General features: G+C 44.8%; 1 protein-coding gene across 1 annotated transcript; it reads left to right on the forward strand.

The window, feature by feature from the left end:
* Positions 1-14,161: 14,161 nt before the first annotated feature.
* On the forward strand, positions 14,162-14,752 carry LOC124775889. The gene has a single exon (XM_047250723.1). The coding sequence runs from the start codon at positions 14,162-14,164 to the stop codon at positions 14,750-14,752; it is 591 nt and encodes a 196-aa protein (XP_047106679.1).
* Positions 14,753-18,486: the final 3,734 nt, after the last annotated feature.

The raw sequence follows: 18,486 nt of genomic DNA on the forward strand, positions 1-18,486 counted from the left end.
TCTGTTCTCAATTGATTGTGACCTGTTATTAAGTTTCCTATCACTTCTGGAGATTCGTCTTCAGTATGACTTAGGTGTAACTGAATTGTTTTGTTTTGTTCTTTAATCGCACGCATTTGTCTCGTAGTTTCTGCATTTTGTTTCGTCATTTCTGCATTCTGAATTTTAATTTGGTTTGCTATTTCTTCATTTTGTCTTGTCATGGTTTCCGTCATTAATTGTAATAATTCTGCCAGATTGGTGGGTCCTATTGCAGTTTCTTCTGACGTCCTACGCTCTGTGTTTTCGCCCAATTGTTGGTTTGCAACCGATTGCATTGAACTGTGCTGTGACACGTTTCTGCTCGCATTCCTTGTACTCTGTGGTGAGGGAGCTCTGACTACTTGTACTATGGGTTCTACGTATTCAAGACGCAAGTTAGAATTCTCCTCGACTGTCTCTCTACTTTCCTGCTCCTCTATAGTATGCTGACTTACGTTTTCTATGCCTTGACGTACATTATCCTCGTTATGATGCGTTATATGTCCTATTTCTCGCGATACTGCATCATCTGTTGTACTGTCCTCTATTCTCTGTCCGTCTTTATGTTGGATCTCTACCTCAGTTCGGTCAAGGTCTCGATCTGTCATTTTTAATCTTTCCGAATCCCTTAGTTTCTGTTTTTAAAGCAATTCACGCGCCCTACTTCGTGTCAACATGCGTTCATACGATCTCACGCGTTTCATAAACTTTTTGTTCACACGACTTGACAATCAATTCATTTACTTGTTCGGTCAGAACCAACTTGTCACCGATGTATCCACCACCTGTGCGCTTGCATTGGAGAGAAAACTTAATTCTAACAATTTTTAAAATTCATAACTTAATTATGGTATTGTCTCTGCTAGAATGAATGTCTCACTTTTACTGAATACTTTCGTACTATCTATCGCTGCAGCTACTGTTTTCGACTATTTATAACGTTCAAAAAAATTTTTTTTTATTACGAAAATTTTTCAACAGGTTATTTTTCTGACCTAGTTAGGCATGTGGTCGACCTTCAATCATGGTATCTTGCCATCCTGTCGGGGTCACCATTTTCTAACATTCTGCGTGGTGTCTGTTTGTTCTATATCGTGTCTCCCTACCACTTTCGCGCAACGACGCTCTGAGCGTGTTTTTTTAGGGAATTGACTAGTTTGAACCTGGGACCTGTTGCTGGTAAGGAGGCGCCAGACCACACATGACATGTAGAATTCAGAAGAGTTCAGTGAGACTAGCGATGATATAACCAAATACTTAATGATTTCAGCGTCAGCTCCACTGCACTCCCTGTAAAAGAATCTTAATGCTAACTAAAATTAGTGGAAGAGGTTCAAGGCTTTCCTATTTTTAGTTAGCTCGTAAAATAACGTCGAAAAAGCAGTTAAGTTTACCATTGGAAATTTTATTCTACGCACAAAACATCGTTTATAAATTGCACTATTGATAAAAGGAAATGTTTTAATACAGGATGATAAAAACCAACTGCGTTCAACAAAAATGTGAACGAATATTCCCTGAGTGTTTTTCCAAGTTCTACATTGGATCGAAGGATGACCTATGCCAAATCACATCTATAATCTAGGTTTAAATTAAGTTTCACAAAAGAGAAAACTATCAAAATGGTCTACAGTGACGCTCAATTATCTTTAATTACTTATCTAACTTGTCGTAAATTACAGTGGCTGATGTGGCTTCTCAGTAATTATATAACAGAAAAACCATCGCGTTTCTGATTTTTACTTCAAGTGGCAAATATGAACACCATGAGCTTTAATTGACGATCGACACTAGTATTACGCAAAAAGGGGGTATAACAGATGAGACTTCTGCTGTTCTGAGTGAAGCTTTATGCGCTGTTATGCGGCATCACGTGCATTCATTACCTTGTCGGTGTTCGTCAGTGGGCGGCGGACAGCACAGCTCCGCTCACCTCGCCGTCTCGGAAGCAACTCTCTCCTAACTTCTCCGTACTACAATTTACCGAAGTTGGTTTAAAAAAGCTATCTGGCTGTGTTTTCATCTGACCAATCAGGGTCTCAATGTTAACCTTAAGCTCCGCCTACAAAAATTCTGTCTATCCAATGAGAAACGTTATACTTTTCGTGGTGGGGCAATGTTTTCAAAGTTTGCAACGTAACAGAGACGCGAAAAAGTCTCACGCTAAAACTTGCGGCTGGTGTGGCCCTTTTAGTGTTATCGTAAGATCTATACTGTTCTTCTGGAGGGCTCTATCTTTTAACTTGGGCTGGGGGGGGGGGTGGTCCTAACGTAACAGAGACGCGAAAAAGTCTCACGCTAAAACTTGCGTCTGGGGTGGTCCTAGCGGTTAGCTGGCAACGTCGGTGTCCGTCCCTTATCGTAGGGCCTTCTCGCTTAACACGGTTCTGCTCTCGGCTTCTGTTCTCGTTTCTCCCCTCGGAACGGCGTCTGTCGTACGGTGGGAAGGTATGACATGCATTTAGGCATTCTTCTGTTAGTCTTTGGTATTCCATTTGCTCACTCGTTACTCGTATTACTTTGGTTAATTTAATGTCATGATTTATTCGGAGCTATGTGACATACTACTGGATTTGCTTGTCATGTCAGGATTTTCATGGAAGGTGTTGGATTTTCCTGACACCTTACAAAGTGGTGAACCGCTTCTAAGTGGTTAGCTACTTACATTGCTGGTAGTTAACCATTTATTACTAAAACATCTACAATCTACAGATTGTGATTTATTTTCAATACAGATGCTTAGCTATATTTAAACAGTGAGCTATAGACATTCTATTCATAAAGTCAGATGCTCTAGTTTTGAGTTACAAATAATGTTAACGGTTAACAAACCCTTTCAGTCATTCACGGTCAGGCACTTAAACCTGTCGTATTTATTTCACGCAACTTTCCTGAATGACGCTGGTTATATTTACTTCCCGAAGCGTATTTAGCACTTTGTATACATTTATACATCTACATCTACATGGTTACTCCGCAAATCACACTTGAGTGCCTGGGAGAGGGTTACTAATTCTCTATAACTCCTCTCTCAAACAGCGCTCGGAAAAACGAACACCTACTATGTCCGTGCGAGCATTGATTTCCCTCATTTATTATGATGATTGTTTCATCCTATGTAGATCGGCGTCAACAAAATATTTTCGCATTCGGAGAAGAAAGCTGGTGATTCAAATTTCGTGAGAAGAGTCCTCCGGAACGAACCACATCTTTATTTTAATGATTTTCACCCTAAATCCTGTATCACGTCCGTGACATTCTCTCCCCTATTTTTCGATAATACAAAACGTGCTGCCCTTCTTTTAACTTTCTTGATGAACTAAGCGAATCCTGTCTGTTAAGGATCCCACACCGCGCAACAGTACTCTAAAGAAGACGGACAAGGGTAATGACGGCAGTCCCTTTACTAGATCTGTTGCATCTTTTAAGTGTTCTGCCAATAAAATTTAGTCTTTGGTTCGTCTTTACCACAACATTTTCTACGTGTTCTTTCCAATTTAAGTTAATCGTAATTGTAATTCCTAGAAATTTAACTGAATTTACGGTCTATAAGCCTGATTGATTTGTTGTGTAACCGAAGTTTATCGGATTTCTTCTGACATTCATGTGGATAACCTCACATTTTTCATTATATACGGTCAATTGCCAATTTTTGCATAATTCAGACATCTTATCTAAATCATTTTTCAATTTTATTTGACCTTCTAATGACTGTACTAGACGATGAACGACAGCGTCATCTTCAAACCACGTAAGACCTTTGCTCAGGTTGTCCCCTAAATCGTTTATGTATATAAGGAACAGCAGAGAGCCTATAACACTACCTTTGGGTACGCCAGAAATCACTTCTGTTTTACTCGACGACTTTCCGCCAATTAGTACGAACTGTGACCACTAAACTAGTTATTTCACTGCAACAAAAGTGTACAACAATCCCCCGTTTTCTTTCTCCTATAGTTATATTCGACTCTTCGTTTTACCTACTTATTAGCAATTGTTCTTCCATATATTCCCATTATTACTTCTCGCCCCTTGGTGCGTCTCCCGCGCTGTTTATGCGGCCGTATTTCTGCTGCCAAGCTATTGGCAACTGTACACAAGTTGAGCGATGTGTTCTAAAGCTTACAGTACCGTACAATTGGTATAAATGCCCTCAGTTGCAGTTCTTTCAAGAGACGTACTTGCGCCCTGCATGTAATCCAGTACTCGTTTTTTCACTATGATATAATTGTGCCCACGCTTCTTTTCCTCTATAGTCACTTTCCGATAGTTAATATTAGCCGGTGACTGAGACCTGTCTCTCCACTTACCACAGTTAAAGTTTGCAGCCCCATGATGCACTTCGCAATTTGTTGTTGCTGACAGCTTCCCTGCTAGCATGCTACTGATCGCAGGCAACCGTTTGGAGATTAGCTCTCAAATTTTCCATCCACAGCGCTACTTGTCGTTGGTGCTAACTTATGTTAGACTATTTATCATCAGGTTTTTCTATAATACTTACCATCCTGCTTATGTGCTCTTACTTTTTTGTTTGACAACCATAGATGTATAAGATTTTGCGTTATTATTTTATCATTATTTTATCGTACTTTCATTCCCACCCTGAAAACATTCCCAAGATAAGGAGGTCATTAGCAGATTAGCTGCATTTCTGGCGTGATACCTGCATTTGTTTGGTATTTTTTTTACAGGCGCTACGATCCACATGTAAGCATTTACGAGCTCTTGTTGTGTTAATGGATTCATAATTGTGTTACTTACTGCTTTTGAATTTTTGTAAGATCACAGAAATATTCCGCATGCAACTTATTGTTGACGCAGCAAATAACAAGTAAGTACAATTTTTATCTGTAAAATTTTAAAAGTCTTTAAAACTTTTCGTCCTTAATTGTAATATTCTTATCTGATTTCTACTTATTTGTGGTATGTTTTTCGGAACAGCCTTTTGAAGAGGGGCACTAGGTGCCTGAAACCGGTTAAGCAAATTAAATTTCTTTTGTGCAACTGGTTATTTCGATCAATCTCCATCGGACAGATGGCAGTTGGCGCGTATGGCCTTGTAACGACCGTCGGGAGAGTCTGGGCCGGAGAAGGCAGTGTTTGGTCTGGGGAATGTTTTCATGGTACTCCCTGGGTGATATCGTCACTCTGGAAGGCACAGTGGGTCAACACAGGTGTGCATCTACCCTTAGAGACCATGTCCACCCCTACATGCAGCTTCTTTTTACCTTTGCACGATAGCATCTACCAACAAGACAATGCAACTTGTCACGTAGCTGGCAGTGTACGTGTGTGGTTCGGAGAGTACGAGCATGTTTACCGTACTCCTCTCCCCACCAACTTCCAAGATTAAAACCCAGTCGAGAATCTGTGAGACGACCTTGGGCTGTTCCGCCATTTATTCTCAACCGAGAAACCTAACGCAGCTGGCCACAGTGTTGGTATGGCTCCACATCCCTTCCGGTACCTTCCTAAACCTGAATGATTATCTTCCTGCACGTCCGCACGGCAAAAGGCTTTCGACAGATTGTCACATTAATGTGACTTGACTGTGTAATTTACGACTATAATTTCCCATAAAAATTTTGTCTACCCGTGGTTTATAATAAAACTGTGATTTCACTCCGATCTATATACCGAATGTAATGTCCACCCCTGGTAGCTGAGTGGTCAGCGCGACGGAATGTCACACCTAACAGCCCGGGTTCGATTTCCGGCCGGGTCGGGAATTTTCTCCGCTCAGGGAATGGGTGTTGTCCTTATCATCATCATTTCATCCCCATCCACACTCAAGTCGCTGAAGTGGCGTCAGCTCGAAAGACTTGCACCAGGCGAACGGTCTATATACCGAATGTAATGTCCACCCCTGGTAGCTGAGTGGTCAGCGGGACGGAATGTCACACCTAACAGCCCGGGTTCGATTTCCGGCCGGGTCGGGAATTTTCTCCGATCAGGGAATGGGTGTTGTCCTTATCACCATCATTTCATCCCCATCCACACTCAAGTCGCTGAATTGGCGTCAGCTCGAAAGACTTGCACCAGGCGAACGGTCTACCCGACGGGAGGCCCAAGCCACACGTCATTTAAATACACTCCTGGAAATGGAAAAAAGAACAATTGACACCGGTGTGTCAGACCCACCATACTTGCTCCGGACACTGCGAGAGGGCTGTACAAGCAATGACCACACGCACGGCACAGCGGACACACCAGGAACCGCGGTGTTGGCCGTCGAATGGCGCTAGCTGCGCAGCATTTGTGCACCGCCGCCGTCAGTGTCAGCCAGTTTGCCGTGGCATACGGAGCTCCATCGCAGTCTTTAACACTGGTAGCATGCCGCGACAGCGTGGACGTGAACCGTATGTGCAGTTGACGGACTTTGAACGAGGGCGTATAGTGGGCATGCGGGAGGCCGGGTGGACGTACCGCCGAATTGCTCAACACGTGGGGCGTGAGGTCTCCACAGTACATCGATGTTGTCGCCAGTGGTCGGCGGAAGGTGCACGTGCCCGTCGACCTGGGACCGGACCGCAGCGACGCACGGATGCACGCCAAGACCGTAGGATCCTACGCAGTGCCGTAGGGGACCGCACCGCCACTTCCCAGCAAATTAGGGACACTGTTGCTCCTGGGGTATCGGCGAGGACCATTCGCAACCGTCTCCATGAAGCTGGGCTACGGTCCCGCACACAGTTAGGTCGTCTTCCGCTCACGCCCCAACATCGTGCAGCCCGCCTCCAGTGGTGTCGCGACAGGCGTGAATGGAGGGACGAATGGAGACGTGTCGTCTTCAGCGATGAGAGTCGCTTCTGCCTTGGTGCCAATGATGGTCGTATGCGTGTTTGGCGCCGTGCAGGTGAGCGCCACAATCAGGACTGCATAAGACTGAGGCACACAGGGCCAACACCCGGCATCATGGTGTGGGAAGCGATCTCCTACACTGGCCGTACACCACTGGTGATCGTCGAGGGGACACTGAATAGTGCACAGTACATCCAAACCGTCATCGAACCCATCGTTCTACCATTCCTAGACCGGCAAGGGAACTTGCTGTTCCAACAGGACAATGCACGCCCGCATGTATCCCGTGCCACCCAACGTGCTCTAGAAGGTGTAAGTCAACTACCCTGGCCAGCAAGATCTCCGGATCTGTCCCCCATTGAGCATGTTTGGGACTGGATGAAGCGTCGTCTCACGCGATCTGCACGTCCAGCACGAACGCTGGTCCAACTGAGGCGCCAGGTGGTAATGGCATGGCAAGCCGTTCCACAGGACTACATCCAGCATCTCTACGATCGTCTCCATGGGAGAATAGCAGCCTGCATTGCTGCGAAAGGTGGATATACACTGTACTAGTGCCGACATTGTGCATGCTCTGTTGCCTGTGTCTATGTGCCTGTGGTTCTGTCAGTGTGATCATGTGATGTATCTGACCCCAGAAATGTGTCAATAAAGTTTCCCCTTCCTGGGACAATGAATTCACGGTGTTCTTATTTCCATTTCCAGGAGTGTACATTTACTTTCTATTTACCGACTGTAATATTTTTCATCCTCAGGATGGACTAAACATAGAGTTTATCGCAGTCCGTATTTATTATGTCGACTGATTCTACCGAATAATATAGGTTTGAATTTCTCCGATTGTCGTCTGAAGTCAGTTCATTCTGACGATGAGAGCGGTTGCATTGTGACCGCGCACGTAAAGGCGTCCTGATTCGAAACGATCGGTCGTCTTCGTTGGCGGAATCCACATGTTTCGATGCCTCTGTGAGAGCAGTCCTAAAAGGTCGTTCTCACATGGGATATGTTTCTCACCACGAAGCACGACAGAGGAGCAGTCCGTCGCGGTTGCTGCACTCTCTGCAACGACTTGTCACATCGCTCTACAGCCACTTCTGTGACTTGTGCGCGTAAATTACACTGTTTCTTCACAAAAATGTCGGCCTCGATAGCCGAATGGTAAGCGTGACGGACTGCCGTCCTAAGGGACCCGCGTTCGATTCCCGGCTGTGTCGGGGATTTTCTCCGCTCAGGGACTGGGTGTTGTGTTGTCTTCATCATCCCCATCCGGCGCGCAGGTCGCCCAATGTGGCGTCGAATGTAATAAGACCTGCCGCAAGACGGCTGGACCTGCCCCGTAAGGGGCCTCCCGGCCAATGACGCCAAACGCTCATTTCCGTTTTTTTCTTTTCTTTTCACGAAAATGAACGCGCTTAAAGCCGCCTTTACTGTGTTGGCGACTGTCGAAGAAAACTGGAGGAAACTGCGAAGAAGATTCTGGGCTCGTAGATGGCTTGAATAGCGAAAAATGCTGTACAGCGACCTGTCGTACATAATAGAAGTTATTAGTTAATGTTATCTTCATCCTACTCTCGGTTTTAAACTGAATACAATAAAAGTATAGTATCTAATGCCAGTTTGCACATCCTTAGAATCCGTATTGCATTGACAAACATCACTCTAAAGCAATGTACTTCATCTTATAGAATTCAGGGTCGAGATTCGTTTCGTAGTTTCATTTGAGTAGAGGAGGAGGTTTTTTTCTAAGTAGCTCACCATCATTGAAAAAGTATTTACCAACAGGATACAAATATGAGGCAGTCCATAAAACTAATAGATCGTATATCCCTTTTTTTTAGAGAGTTTGATAACGGCAAAACCTTCCAGTGCGTAACTTGTGTTTCGTTCCTGACAGACTGTCAGTTAGTGGAGATTTCTGGCCACTGCGGAAGCATTCCAATCGTTGGCCTTTTCAACAATAATTGCAGCAGTTACATTATTTATAATGAATTACATCGATTACTGTAGATAAGACTTGCATTAAATTAATAAGAAAGACCCGAATCTTTTAGAAAACAGAAAGTAAAAAGAAAATTTGTAAAGAGGGGGACGAGAACTTGCTACTTTGGGGGCTCACAACATGCGACACTATCAGCTTTCCTTTGTCAAAGATGGCAGCCTGTTTCTATATAAGATACACACTGTCTAATTTCTGTATCTACAACTGTCATTATTTGATAGTTAACTATGACAAACTGTATCAAAACGACGCGCTTTTGACAGATTATCGCTGTGCCGTAGCACTGGGACGGTGTCTTTTCGTAGCACACAAGTTGTAACGCTAAAAACATCAACTACAGTAAGCGTTTATCTACCGATATGTAGTTATGTGTCACTTTACTACAACAAATCGCAGATAAAATGACGCCTTTTCGAGAGATCCTCGATTTGCTGATGCTTTGAAACAGTTCTGTGATAAAGAAAATCCATCGAATACGTAGTTTAACTCAGTATAATGTGGTAGCTCCTCAGTTCTGCTTGTAAGGTAAAAATGATTGGTGTCGGACTTTCACTGCAGATATCTTACATGTCGCATTCGTCATTTTACGCTCCGCAGTGTAGAGTGACGTGGAACTGCACTGGGGCCCACGAGATATGCGAGCTCCTCAACGAACTCGTGACGTCAGACTAGTCGACTTGTTCGCCACACTTCGCAAACGCTAGGCTCCCTGCAGAGCCCACGGGAAATCTATATGGAAGCTAATCAATATTTAAGCTATAAAGTTTCTGTATCTGCATATATTTCTACAACTGACGCTACTAATACAGCAAAGAGGTTATGTATTATTTTTACTCATACTATTTGGTGTTAGATTTTAACCTCCCCCTTCCTAATCTGCCTACTGGAGTGCGATATAACTGACCGTGATCGCATATGCCTAATGAAACTTTACAGGGAATAAGGCTGTCATTACGGAGGACAATAACACAGGTTAGTTGAAGGAAAGTGTACAACACACTCTCCTGGAGGAAGAATGTATTCTAAATTTAAACTGTATGTTGATGATAATTTTGAAGTGGGTGGAATATAGTGCAATCGCCCACGAACCGCACAGAGGCGGGGGGAAGGATACCATGTAATATTTACTTCAAAAATCACTAGTCCACAAAGAAAACAATGATTACCTGAAAAAAGGGATAATTAAACGGTCGGCAGCCCGCTAGGGCAATGAATCACCAGAATCTTGAGAAACGTAAGGGCAAAGAAATTTAAGCAAATAATCACTGGCGTGGCAACAAGAGCGTTGTGACTTATTCTGAAACAATAAACTTAGAAAGTAACGTTAAATGAAATTACTGGTTAAATAAATGACGCGCTTAACTTCAACTTTGCTATGTAAAAAAACAGCTTTCAATAATCTCAGTGTAACGTAATGCCAAATTTAGAAAAAGGCAAGCAATTTACTTTCGATTATTGAAAGATTGAACTGAATTTACTATAAGCAAATGAGCAATTGATTTTACTTTCAAAATGACAACAGTAAAATTAATACCAAGCCAGCAGAAGTCACTCGGTAAGCTAAATACAGGATAAATGAAATTGCGCACTTTTAATTTTTGCTGTATCTTTAGTTATTAGGTTTGCCAGTGAAAATTTACTTTACTTTAAGTAGTCTCTGTTATGCAGTACAAGAATGAAGTTACTAAGGCAGAAAATTTAGTCTGAAACTGGCAGTAAATAGTTAATTTTTGATGTTCTTATGACACTCGGTGATTCCATGGAAAGGAAAGGGACCCTGCTTGGTAATAATGTCTGAGGACAATGACAACACATGTTCCCTACAAGTTTTAACTATTGCAAGTTATTATACAAGTTATTCATACTTTATGAAAGGAATGTAGCTGGGCAAAGGCTCTACATTACTAAGATTGTCAGTTAACAGACTTATGATGTTGCAGGTGTGCGGACGACGAAGAATGTAGCCGACGGCAGTGGTGAGCTGCCGTTGTTGCTGCCGCTGCTCGATGAGAAGAACCCCAAGTCGTCTCCAGAGCCACGGATAGTTATGGGACAGTCAATTTTACACTCTCCCATCTCAAGCTGCTCTGCTTCCTCTCTGCTCCCAACGCGACACAGACTCTCCACACCCAAATATAAACAATGGTACTACTACTACTATTTCGTCTTTGCTATCGATACACGTCAATAAAGTTCCTTTGGCTATTATCCAGCAATTTACAATATTTTCATTATAATTACAATCAGTTATATAGAGCTTACATCTTCAGAACCGAAAGTACGGTGCAAGTTATCAACGAATATTAAACGGCGAAAGTTTTGGATGGTACAGAAGGTATTTTATCTGTATTTTCGGTGTTACAGGATCAAGAAAGAATGTGTATCTGAATTCTCTGTTGCCGGCCGGAGTGGCCGAGCGGTTCTAGGCGCTACAGTCTGGAAGCGCACGACCACTGCGATCGCAGGTTCGAATCCTGCCTCGGACATGGGTGTGTGTGATGTCCTTAGGTTAGTTAGGTTTAAGTAGTTTTGTTCTAGGGGACTGATGACCTCAGAAGTTAAGTCCCATAGTGCTGAGAGCCATTTGTTATTGAGATGCATGTTTACACTTACTCTCTTGTCTGGATTCGGGCAGAGATGCCATTTGGTGTATTATAGATGCAACAGGTTTAGGTCTTCTTTCAATTTCTGCTCTATTTTTTTCAAAAGATTTACTTGATAAGCTATTGCCATATTGTCTGCGCATATAAACTTACGGGACGTTGTTTCTTGGAAAACCGCAGTGTGCAAGTTACACAATAAGCGGGCCAATACCGAGCCCTTTGAGAGTACGTTGTTGAGCGCTATGCAACTGCTGGTTTTGCTGTTAAACAGTTACACTAATTTTTCTTCCCGTTAAAATGTTCTTCATAAGTTTATAGATCTGGCTGCTCTGAGTTTTTTCTATCAGTTTATAAAGTAGGCCATCCCTCCACACTGTATCACATGCTGAGATTAGATCCAACAGGACAACTCCAGTTTTTTTATTATCCTGATAGCCCTTTTCGATAATGGTTGTGAGGGCAAGGACCTGATCACAGCAATTTCTTTTAGGCCTAAAACCTGCTTGCTCCATTGGCAAGGAGGTTTCTATATATAGGGAAAGTCTGGTCATCAGAATTCTCTCAAATAATTTATACACAGTGCATAAAAGAGAAATTGATCTAAAATGTTTGGGGTTGTCCCCAGTCTTCTCTGGTTTCAGCACTGCAACTACCTTGGCTGGTACAATAATCTGACTATAACAATCACAGTGGCCTTTTGTCTGGATCCAACACCCACGTGCTCTCACTTCCCCTAAAATGCCGGAGCTGTAAGCGAAGCTTACCATTATCTTCAATCTTCTGTGAAGAAAGTAGTGACATAGCAATTCTGCGACTCAAGAATGCAACTGCCGGAACTAGCCGCGCGGGGTAGCCGTGTGGTCTAGGCGCTTTCCACGGTTCGCGCGGCTCCACCCGTCGAAGGTTCGTGTCCTTCCTCTGGCATGGGTGTGTTTAAGTAGTTCTGTTCTAGGGGACTGATGACCTCATAAGTTAAGTCCCATAGTGCTCAGAGCCATTTTTGAATTCTCTGTTCATGGACAGCCTCTATTCCTCGCACACAGCATGCAAAGCAAAGCATAACAGACTCCACATGGCCGAATCCCTTTGTTTCAAGCCCTTCGTTTCGTGTGGATGAGAAGTCAAAGGCCAGAGCATTGGAGATCAACGTCTGGCCGAGTGCAGTCTCTGTCGTTCGTTGGCCTGGAGTGAGCGGGCCTTAATACATGCAGCGTCAGGTGCTGTGGCGTACGTGCCACGGCCTGTCTTTCTCAAACGCCTCGAATTTCGCCACTGTGACGTCACGAGCTCCCCGTCCATGGGCTTTTTCACATTGCATGAGGGGATTACTTTTACGCAATGAAATCGGACATATGTTAATAAAAGGTGAGGTCGAGACGGAAATACACTACTAGGCATTAAAATTGCTACACCACGAAGATGACGTGCTACAGACGCGAAATTTAACTGACAGGAAGGAGATGCTGTGATACGCAAATGATTAGCTTTTCAGAGCATTCACACAAGGTTGGCGCCGGTGGTGACACCTACAACGTGCTGACATGAGGAAAGATTCTAACCGATTTCTCATACACAAACAGCAGTTGACCGGCGTTGCCTGGTGAAACGTTGTTGTCCGACTTTGATAAAGGTCGCATTGTAGCCTATCGCGATTGCAGTTTATCGTATCGCGACATTGCTGCTCGCGTTGGTCGAGATCCAATGACTGTTGGCAGAATATGGAATCGGTAGGTTCAGGATGGTAATACGGAACGCCGTGCTGGATCCCAACGGCCTCGTATCACTAGCAGTCGAGATGACAGGCATTTTATCCGCATGGCTGTAACGGATCGTGCAGCCACGTCTCGATCCCTGAGTCAACAGATCGGGACCTTTGCAAGACAACAACCATCTGCACGAACAGTACGACGACGTTGGAGCGGCATGGACTATGAGCTAAGAGACCATGACTGCGGTTACCCATGACGCTGCATCAGAGAGAGGAGCGCCTTCGATGGTGTACTCAATGACGAACCTGGGTGCACGAATGGCAAAACGTCATTTTTTCGTATGAATCCAGGTTCTGTTTACAGCATCATGATGGCCGCATCCGTGTTTGGCGACATCGCGATGAACGCACATTGGAAGCGTGTATTCGTCATCGCCCTGCTGGTGTATCACCCGACGTGATGGTATGGGGTGCCATTGGTTACACGTCTCGGTCGCCTCTTGTTCGCATTGACGGCACTTTGAACAGTGGACGTTACATTTCAGATATTGTACGACCCGTGGCTCTACCCTTCATTCGATGCCTGCGAAACGCTACATTTCAGAAGGATAATGCACGACCGCATGTTGCAAGTCCTGTACGGGCGTTTCTGGATGCAGAAAATGTTCGACTGCCGCCCTGGCCATCACATTCTCCAGATCTGTCACCAATTGAAAACGTCCGGTCAATGGTGGCCGAGCAACTGGCTCGTCACAATTCGCCAGTCACTACTCTCGATGAACTGTGATATCGTGTTGAAGCTGCATGGGCAGCTGTACCTGTACACGCCATCCAAGCTCTGTTTGACTCAATGCCCAGGCGTAACAAGGCCGTTATTACGACCAGAGGTGGTTGTTCTGGGTACTGTTTTCTCAGGATCTATGCACCCAAACTGCGTGAAAATGTAATCACATGTCAGTTGTATTATAATATATTTGTCCAATGAATACCCATTTATCATCTGCATTTCTCGTTGGTGTAGCAATTTTAATGGCCAGTAGTGTATATTTTGTATTGGTAACGACAGTGACTGATGACGTGTCCCGCGTGTCGGGCTCTGACAACCCGTGGGGCCCTTTGGCAGCCGGAGGAGGCGCGTCCCACGGCCGCTGGCTCGTGCAGGCGCCCGCAAGGCCGCAGTTCCGTGGGAAGGCCAGGCCAGGCGAGGCGAGGCGCACAGAGCCGCTGCCGCTGCCGGCGGCGTGTGCGGCGCGCGTGCGTGGCTGGGTGCCAGCTCAGCGCGCTCGCGGCCCGTGCCCAGCCTCCTGCCAGCCAGTAGCCCGGCCGGCCGGCCCTGCCCGCGGTCCCGGAATGCCGCCTGCATGCGGGCTCGCGAGGGCCGCGCCGTTCCCACGGTCCGCCACCGCCGCGGCGACACCTGCTGCTTGCTGCTGCAGGGGCCCGCTGGGGGAGCCCGGCGCCTCCCGCCTCTCGCTTTGTTCTGTCGGATCCTGTTGCCGCGCCCTCCCCGCCACACCTGCCGCACCGTTACCCTGCACACTGCACCGGTCGTCAGTAGCCGACGGCAAAAAAATACTTCTCCATCGCCTCCACTGCCCGTATTATCTCTCAGCTCGATGAATGAAATCAGTCAATAGTACGTAGCGTAGCAAAAACTCTCAGTTTGTATACCTTCTGTCACATCACGTTCTTCACTAGCGAATAACTTTTAAGGTCACCACTAAATCAAAGGCTGCTTAGCTGCTTATACATTGTAGAGCCCGCATCTCGTGGTCGTGCGGTAGCGTTCTCGCTTCCCACGCCCGGGTTCCCGGGTTCGATTCCCGGCGGGGTCAGGGATTTTCTCTGCCTCGTGATGGCTGGGTGTTGTGTGCTGTCCTTAGGTTAGTTAGGTTTAAGTAGTTCTAAGTTCTAGGGGACTTCTGACCACAGCAGTTGAGTCCCATAGTGCTCAGAGCCATACATTGTAGACTTTCACGACCAGTCGTCTTAGTAATTGTCAATATCAATGAAATTTCCCAACAGCGGTGTGACTAAGATGTTATTTTATTTTATTTTGACGAGAAGCGGGACTTGTGAAACGCTTTGACTTCTCGAAATGCAAGGTTATGGTGCTGTATGGCATTATTGCTTGTTTTGGCAGATGCAAATGGCTCTGAGCACTATGCGACTTAACAGTTGAGGTCATCAGTCCCCTAGAACTTAGAACTACTTAAACCTAATTAACATAAGGACATCATACACATACATGCCTGAAGCAGGATTCGAACCTGTTCACACTATATGCAAAAAACTGCTGATTTTTCAAACTGGGGAACAATCAAGAATGGGGGTGCCGCAAGTTTCGGTCTTGGGTACTCTGCTGTTCTTAATATATATTAATGACTTGCCATTCTATATTCACAAAGATGCAAAGCTGGTACTTTTTGCCGATGATACAAGTATAGCTATCATACCCAACAGACAATAATTAAACCGAGCGAGGTGGCGCAGTGGTTAGACACTGGACTCGCATTCGGAAGGACGACGGTTCAATCCCGCGTCCAGCCATACTGATTTAGGTTTTCCGTGATTTCCCTAAATCACTCCAGGCAAATGCCGGGATGGTTTCTCTGAAAGGGCACGGCCGACTTCCTTCCCCATCCTTCCATAATCCGATGAGACCGATGACCACGGTGTCTGGTCTTCCCCCAACCAACCAACAATAATTAACTTTTGAAATTGTAAACGATGTTTTTCAGAAAATCATTAAGTGGTTCTCTGTAAATAGGCTCTCATTAAACTTTGACAAAACACAGTATATACAGTTCCACACAGTAAATGGAATGACACCATTAATAAATATAGACTTCGATCAAAAATTAGAAGGTAGAATATTCCAAATTTCTAGGTGTATGCATTGGTGAGGGGTTGAACTGGAAAAAACACACTGGGGATCTGCTGAAACGTTTGGTGAGTTCAGCTACTTATGCTATTAGGATCATTGCAAATTTTGGCGATATACATCTGAGTAAGCTAGCTTACCACGCCTATTTTCATTCTCTGATTTCAAATGGTTCAAATGGCTCTGAGCACTATGGGACTCAACTGCTGTGGTCATCAGTCCCCTAGAAATTAGAACTACTTAAACCTAACTAACCTAAGGACATCACATACACCCATGCCCGAGGCAGGATTCGAACCTGCGACCGTAGCAACAGCAGCGGCTCCGGACTGGAGCGCCTAGAACCGCACGGCCACTCGGCCGGCTCTCTGATTTCGTATGGTATCATATTCTGGGGTAACTCATCATTGAGTAAAAGAGTATTCATTGCACAAAAGCGTGTATTCGGAATAATTGCTAGACCTCATCCAAGATCATCCTGTAGACACTTATTTAAAGGGCTAGAGATCTTCATTGTAGCCTCACAATATATATATTCACTGACGAAATTTGTTATTAACAATCCGAACGAATTCAAAAGTAATAGCAGTGTACATGGCTACAACACTAGGAGAAAGGATGATCTCCACTAAATCTAACTTCGGCTCAGAAGGGGGTAAATTATGCTGCCACAAAAGTCTTTGGTCACTTACCTAGTAGCATCAAAAGTCTGACAGATAACCATATAGTATCTAAAAGGAAATTAAAAGAATTTCTTAATGGCAACTCCTTCTACTCATTAGATGAATTTTTGGATATGGTAAGTCGGTAATTTCCCCAAGCCTCACTAAAAAAAAAAAAATTAAAAATATTGAGTGTCATGTAATATTTTGTGTAATCTAATATCTTGTATAGAAACCTTTTATTAACCTGACACGTTCTACATCATTACGAAGTGTCGTATTCATGATCTATGGAACAAGTACTAATCTAATCTAATCTAACCGTAGCAGTCGTGCGGTTCCGGACTGAAGTGCCTAGAACCGCTCGGCCACAGCGGCCGGCTGAGAGATGCAGATGGGGCCTGAAGATGACACAGTGAAAAGCCAAAAGTGGTTGTCGTCAAGAGAAAATAAAACAACATCTCAGTTATACAGCTGTTAGAGAACTTTATTGACATTGACAATTACTTCACCAGCTGATGTGCCCTATCCGTGATGGATCAGCAGAGATTATTTGTCTTCGTTGTTGCTGAATCATCCGAGATGTTTGGTCATGGTCCATCAATCTTTTTCGTTCTTGACGTATCGTACAGGGTTGAACTGGACATCTCCAGAAATGCTCTTGATTCCACTGGTCAGTCGGTTCCCCTAGTTTCGTTAGTCCGGTGGCAAGAGTCATCGGGGCTAGCAACACCTCTGAAGCTAGCGTCTGTTATTAGAGGTTTGGAGTTCACAAATCGTGTAAATAGAAATCTATGAGACCAGTCAATATGCATGGTACCCGTCGTAACGCATCGAGGTTTGGATATCACCATTCAGTTTTCATAGACGCCTGACAATGGGCCGGCCTTTGTGACCGAGCGGTTCTAGGCGCTTCATTCCGGTATCGCAATGCTGCTACGGTCGCAGGTTCGAATCCTGCCTCGGCATGGATATGTATGATGTCCTTAGGTTAGTCAGGTTTAAGTAGTTTCTAAGTCTAGGGGACTGATAACCTCAGATGTTAAGTCCCATAGTGCTTAGAGCCGTATGAACCATTTGAACCTGAAGATGGAGCTACAGTAGTGGCGAAACTGGTAGTGTAATTAATATTGTGCCGTGCAGACACGTTTTGATATCGGTAGTTCCCCCTTGTTACCAGCCTCTCTGGCCGCAGTAGCTTCTCGAGCGGTCTGCAGAGGGCAGATCCACGGGCCAGCATTCAAACGCTGTCGCCGCCAAGAGGCGCTCTCGAATTCACGGTTGGCTGAGCGGTGTGTTTGACAGCGGTGAAGGAAACGCCGTGACTTCGTGGCCGATAGCATTCTTGGCCCGCTGCTAAAACTTGCGTTTTCGGTCGCTGCAATTTCGATGGGATTGAGTGTCGGCTGGAGTCGTGAAGACTGGTCGTTGAAAAAGATATCTCTGGGCGTTACACGGAACCGGACGTTCTCAGCATTTGAATTTGCAAGAAGTCTGTGTCCACTGTGGTGCCGGGTTGAGTTTCTGTATGCCAGTTTCAAGAAGCGGAAGCAACGGCATCTGGTTAATAGCATCCGTTGGTTCTTGATTCTTAGCAGACTCATCATAACATCTACGGGTATTCATTGGACAAATATATTATAATACAACTGACATGTGAGTACATTTTCACGCAATTTGGGTGCATGGATCCTGAGAAATCAGTACCCAGAACAACCACCTCTGGCCGTAATAAAGGCTTTGATACGCCTGGGCATTGAGTCAAACAGACCTTGGTTGGCATGTACAGGTACAGCTGCCCATGCAGC

This window comes from Schistocerca piceifrons, chromosome 2 (genome assembly GCF_021461385.2).
Source record: "Schistocerca piceifrons isolate TAMUIC-IGC-003096 chromosome 2, iqSchPice1.1, whole genome shotgun sequence".
In the NCBI taxonomy this organism is placed as follows: domain Eukaryota; kingdom Metazoa; phylum Arthropoda; class Insecta; order Orthoptera; family Acrididae; genus Schistocerca; species Schistocerca piceifrons.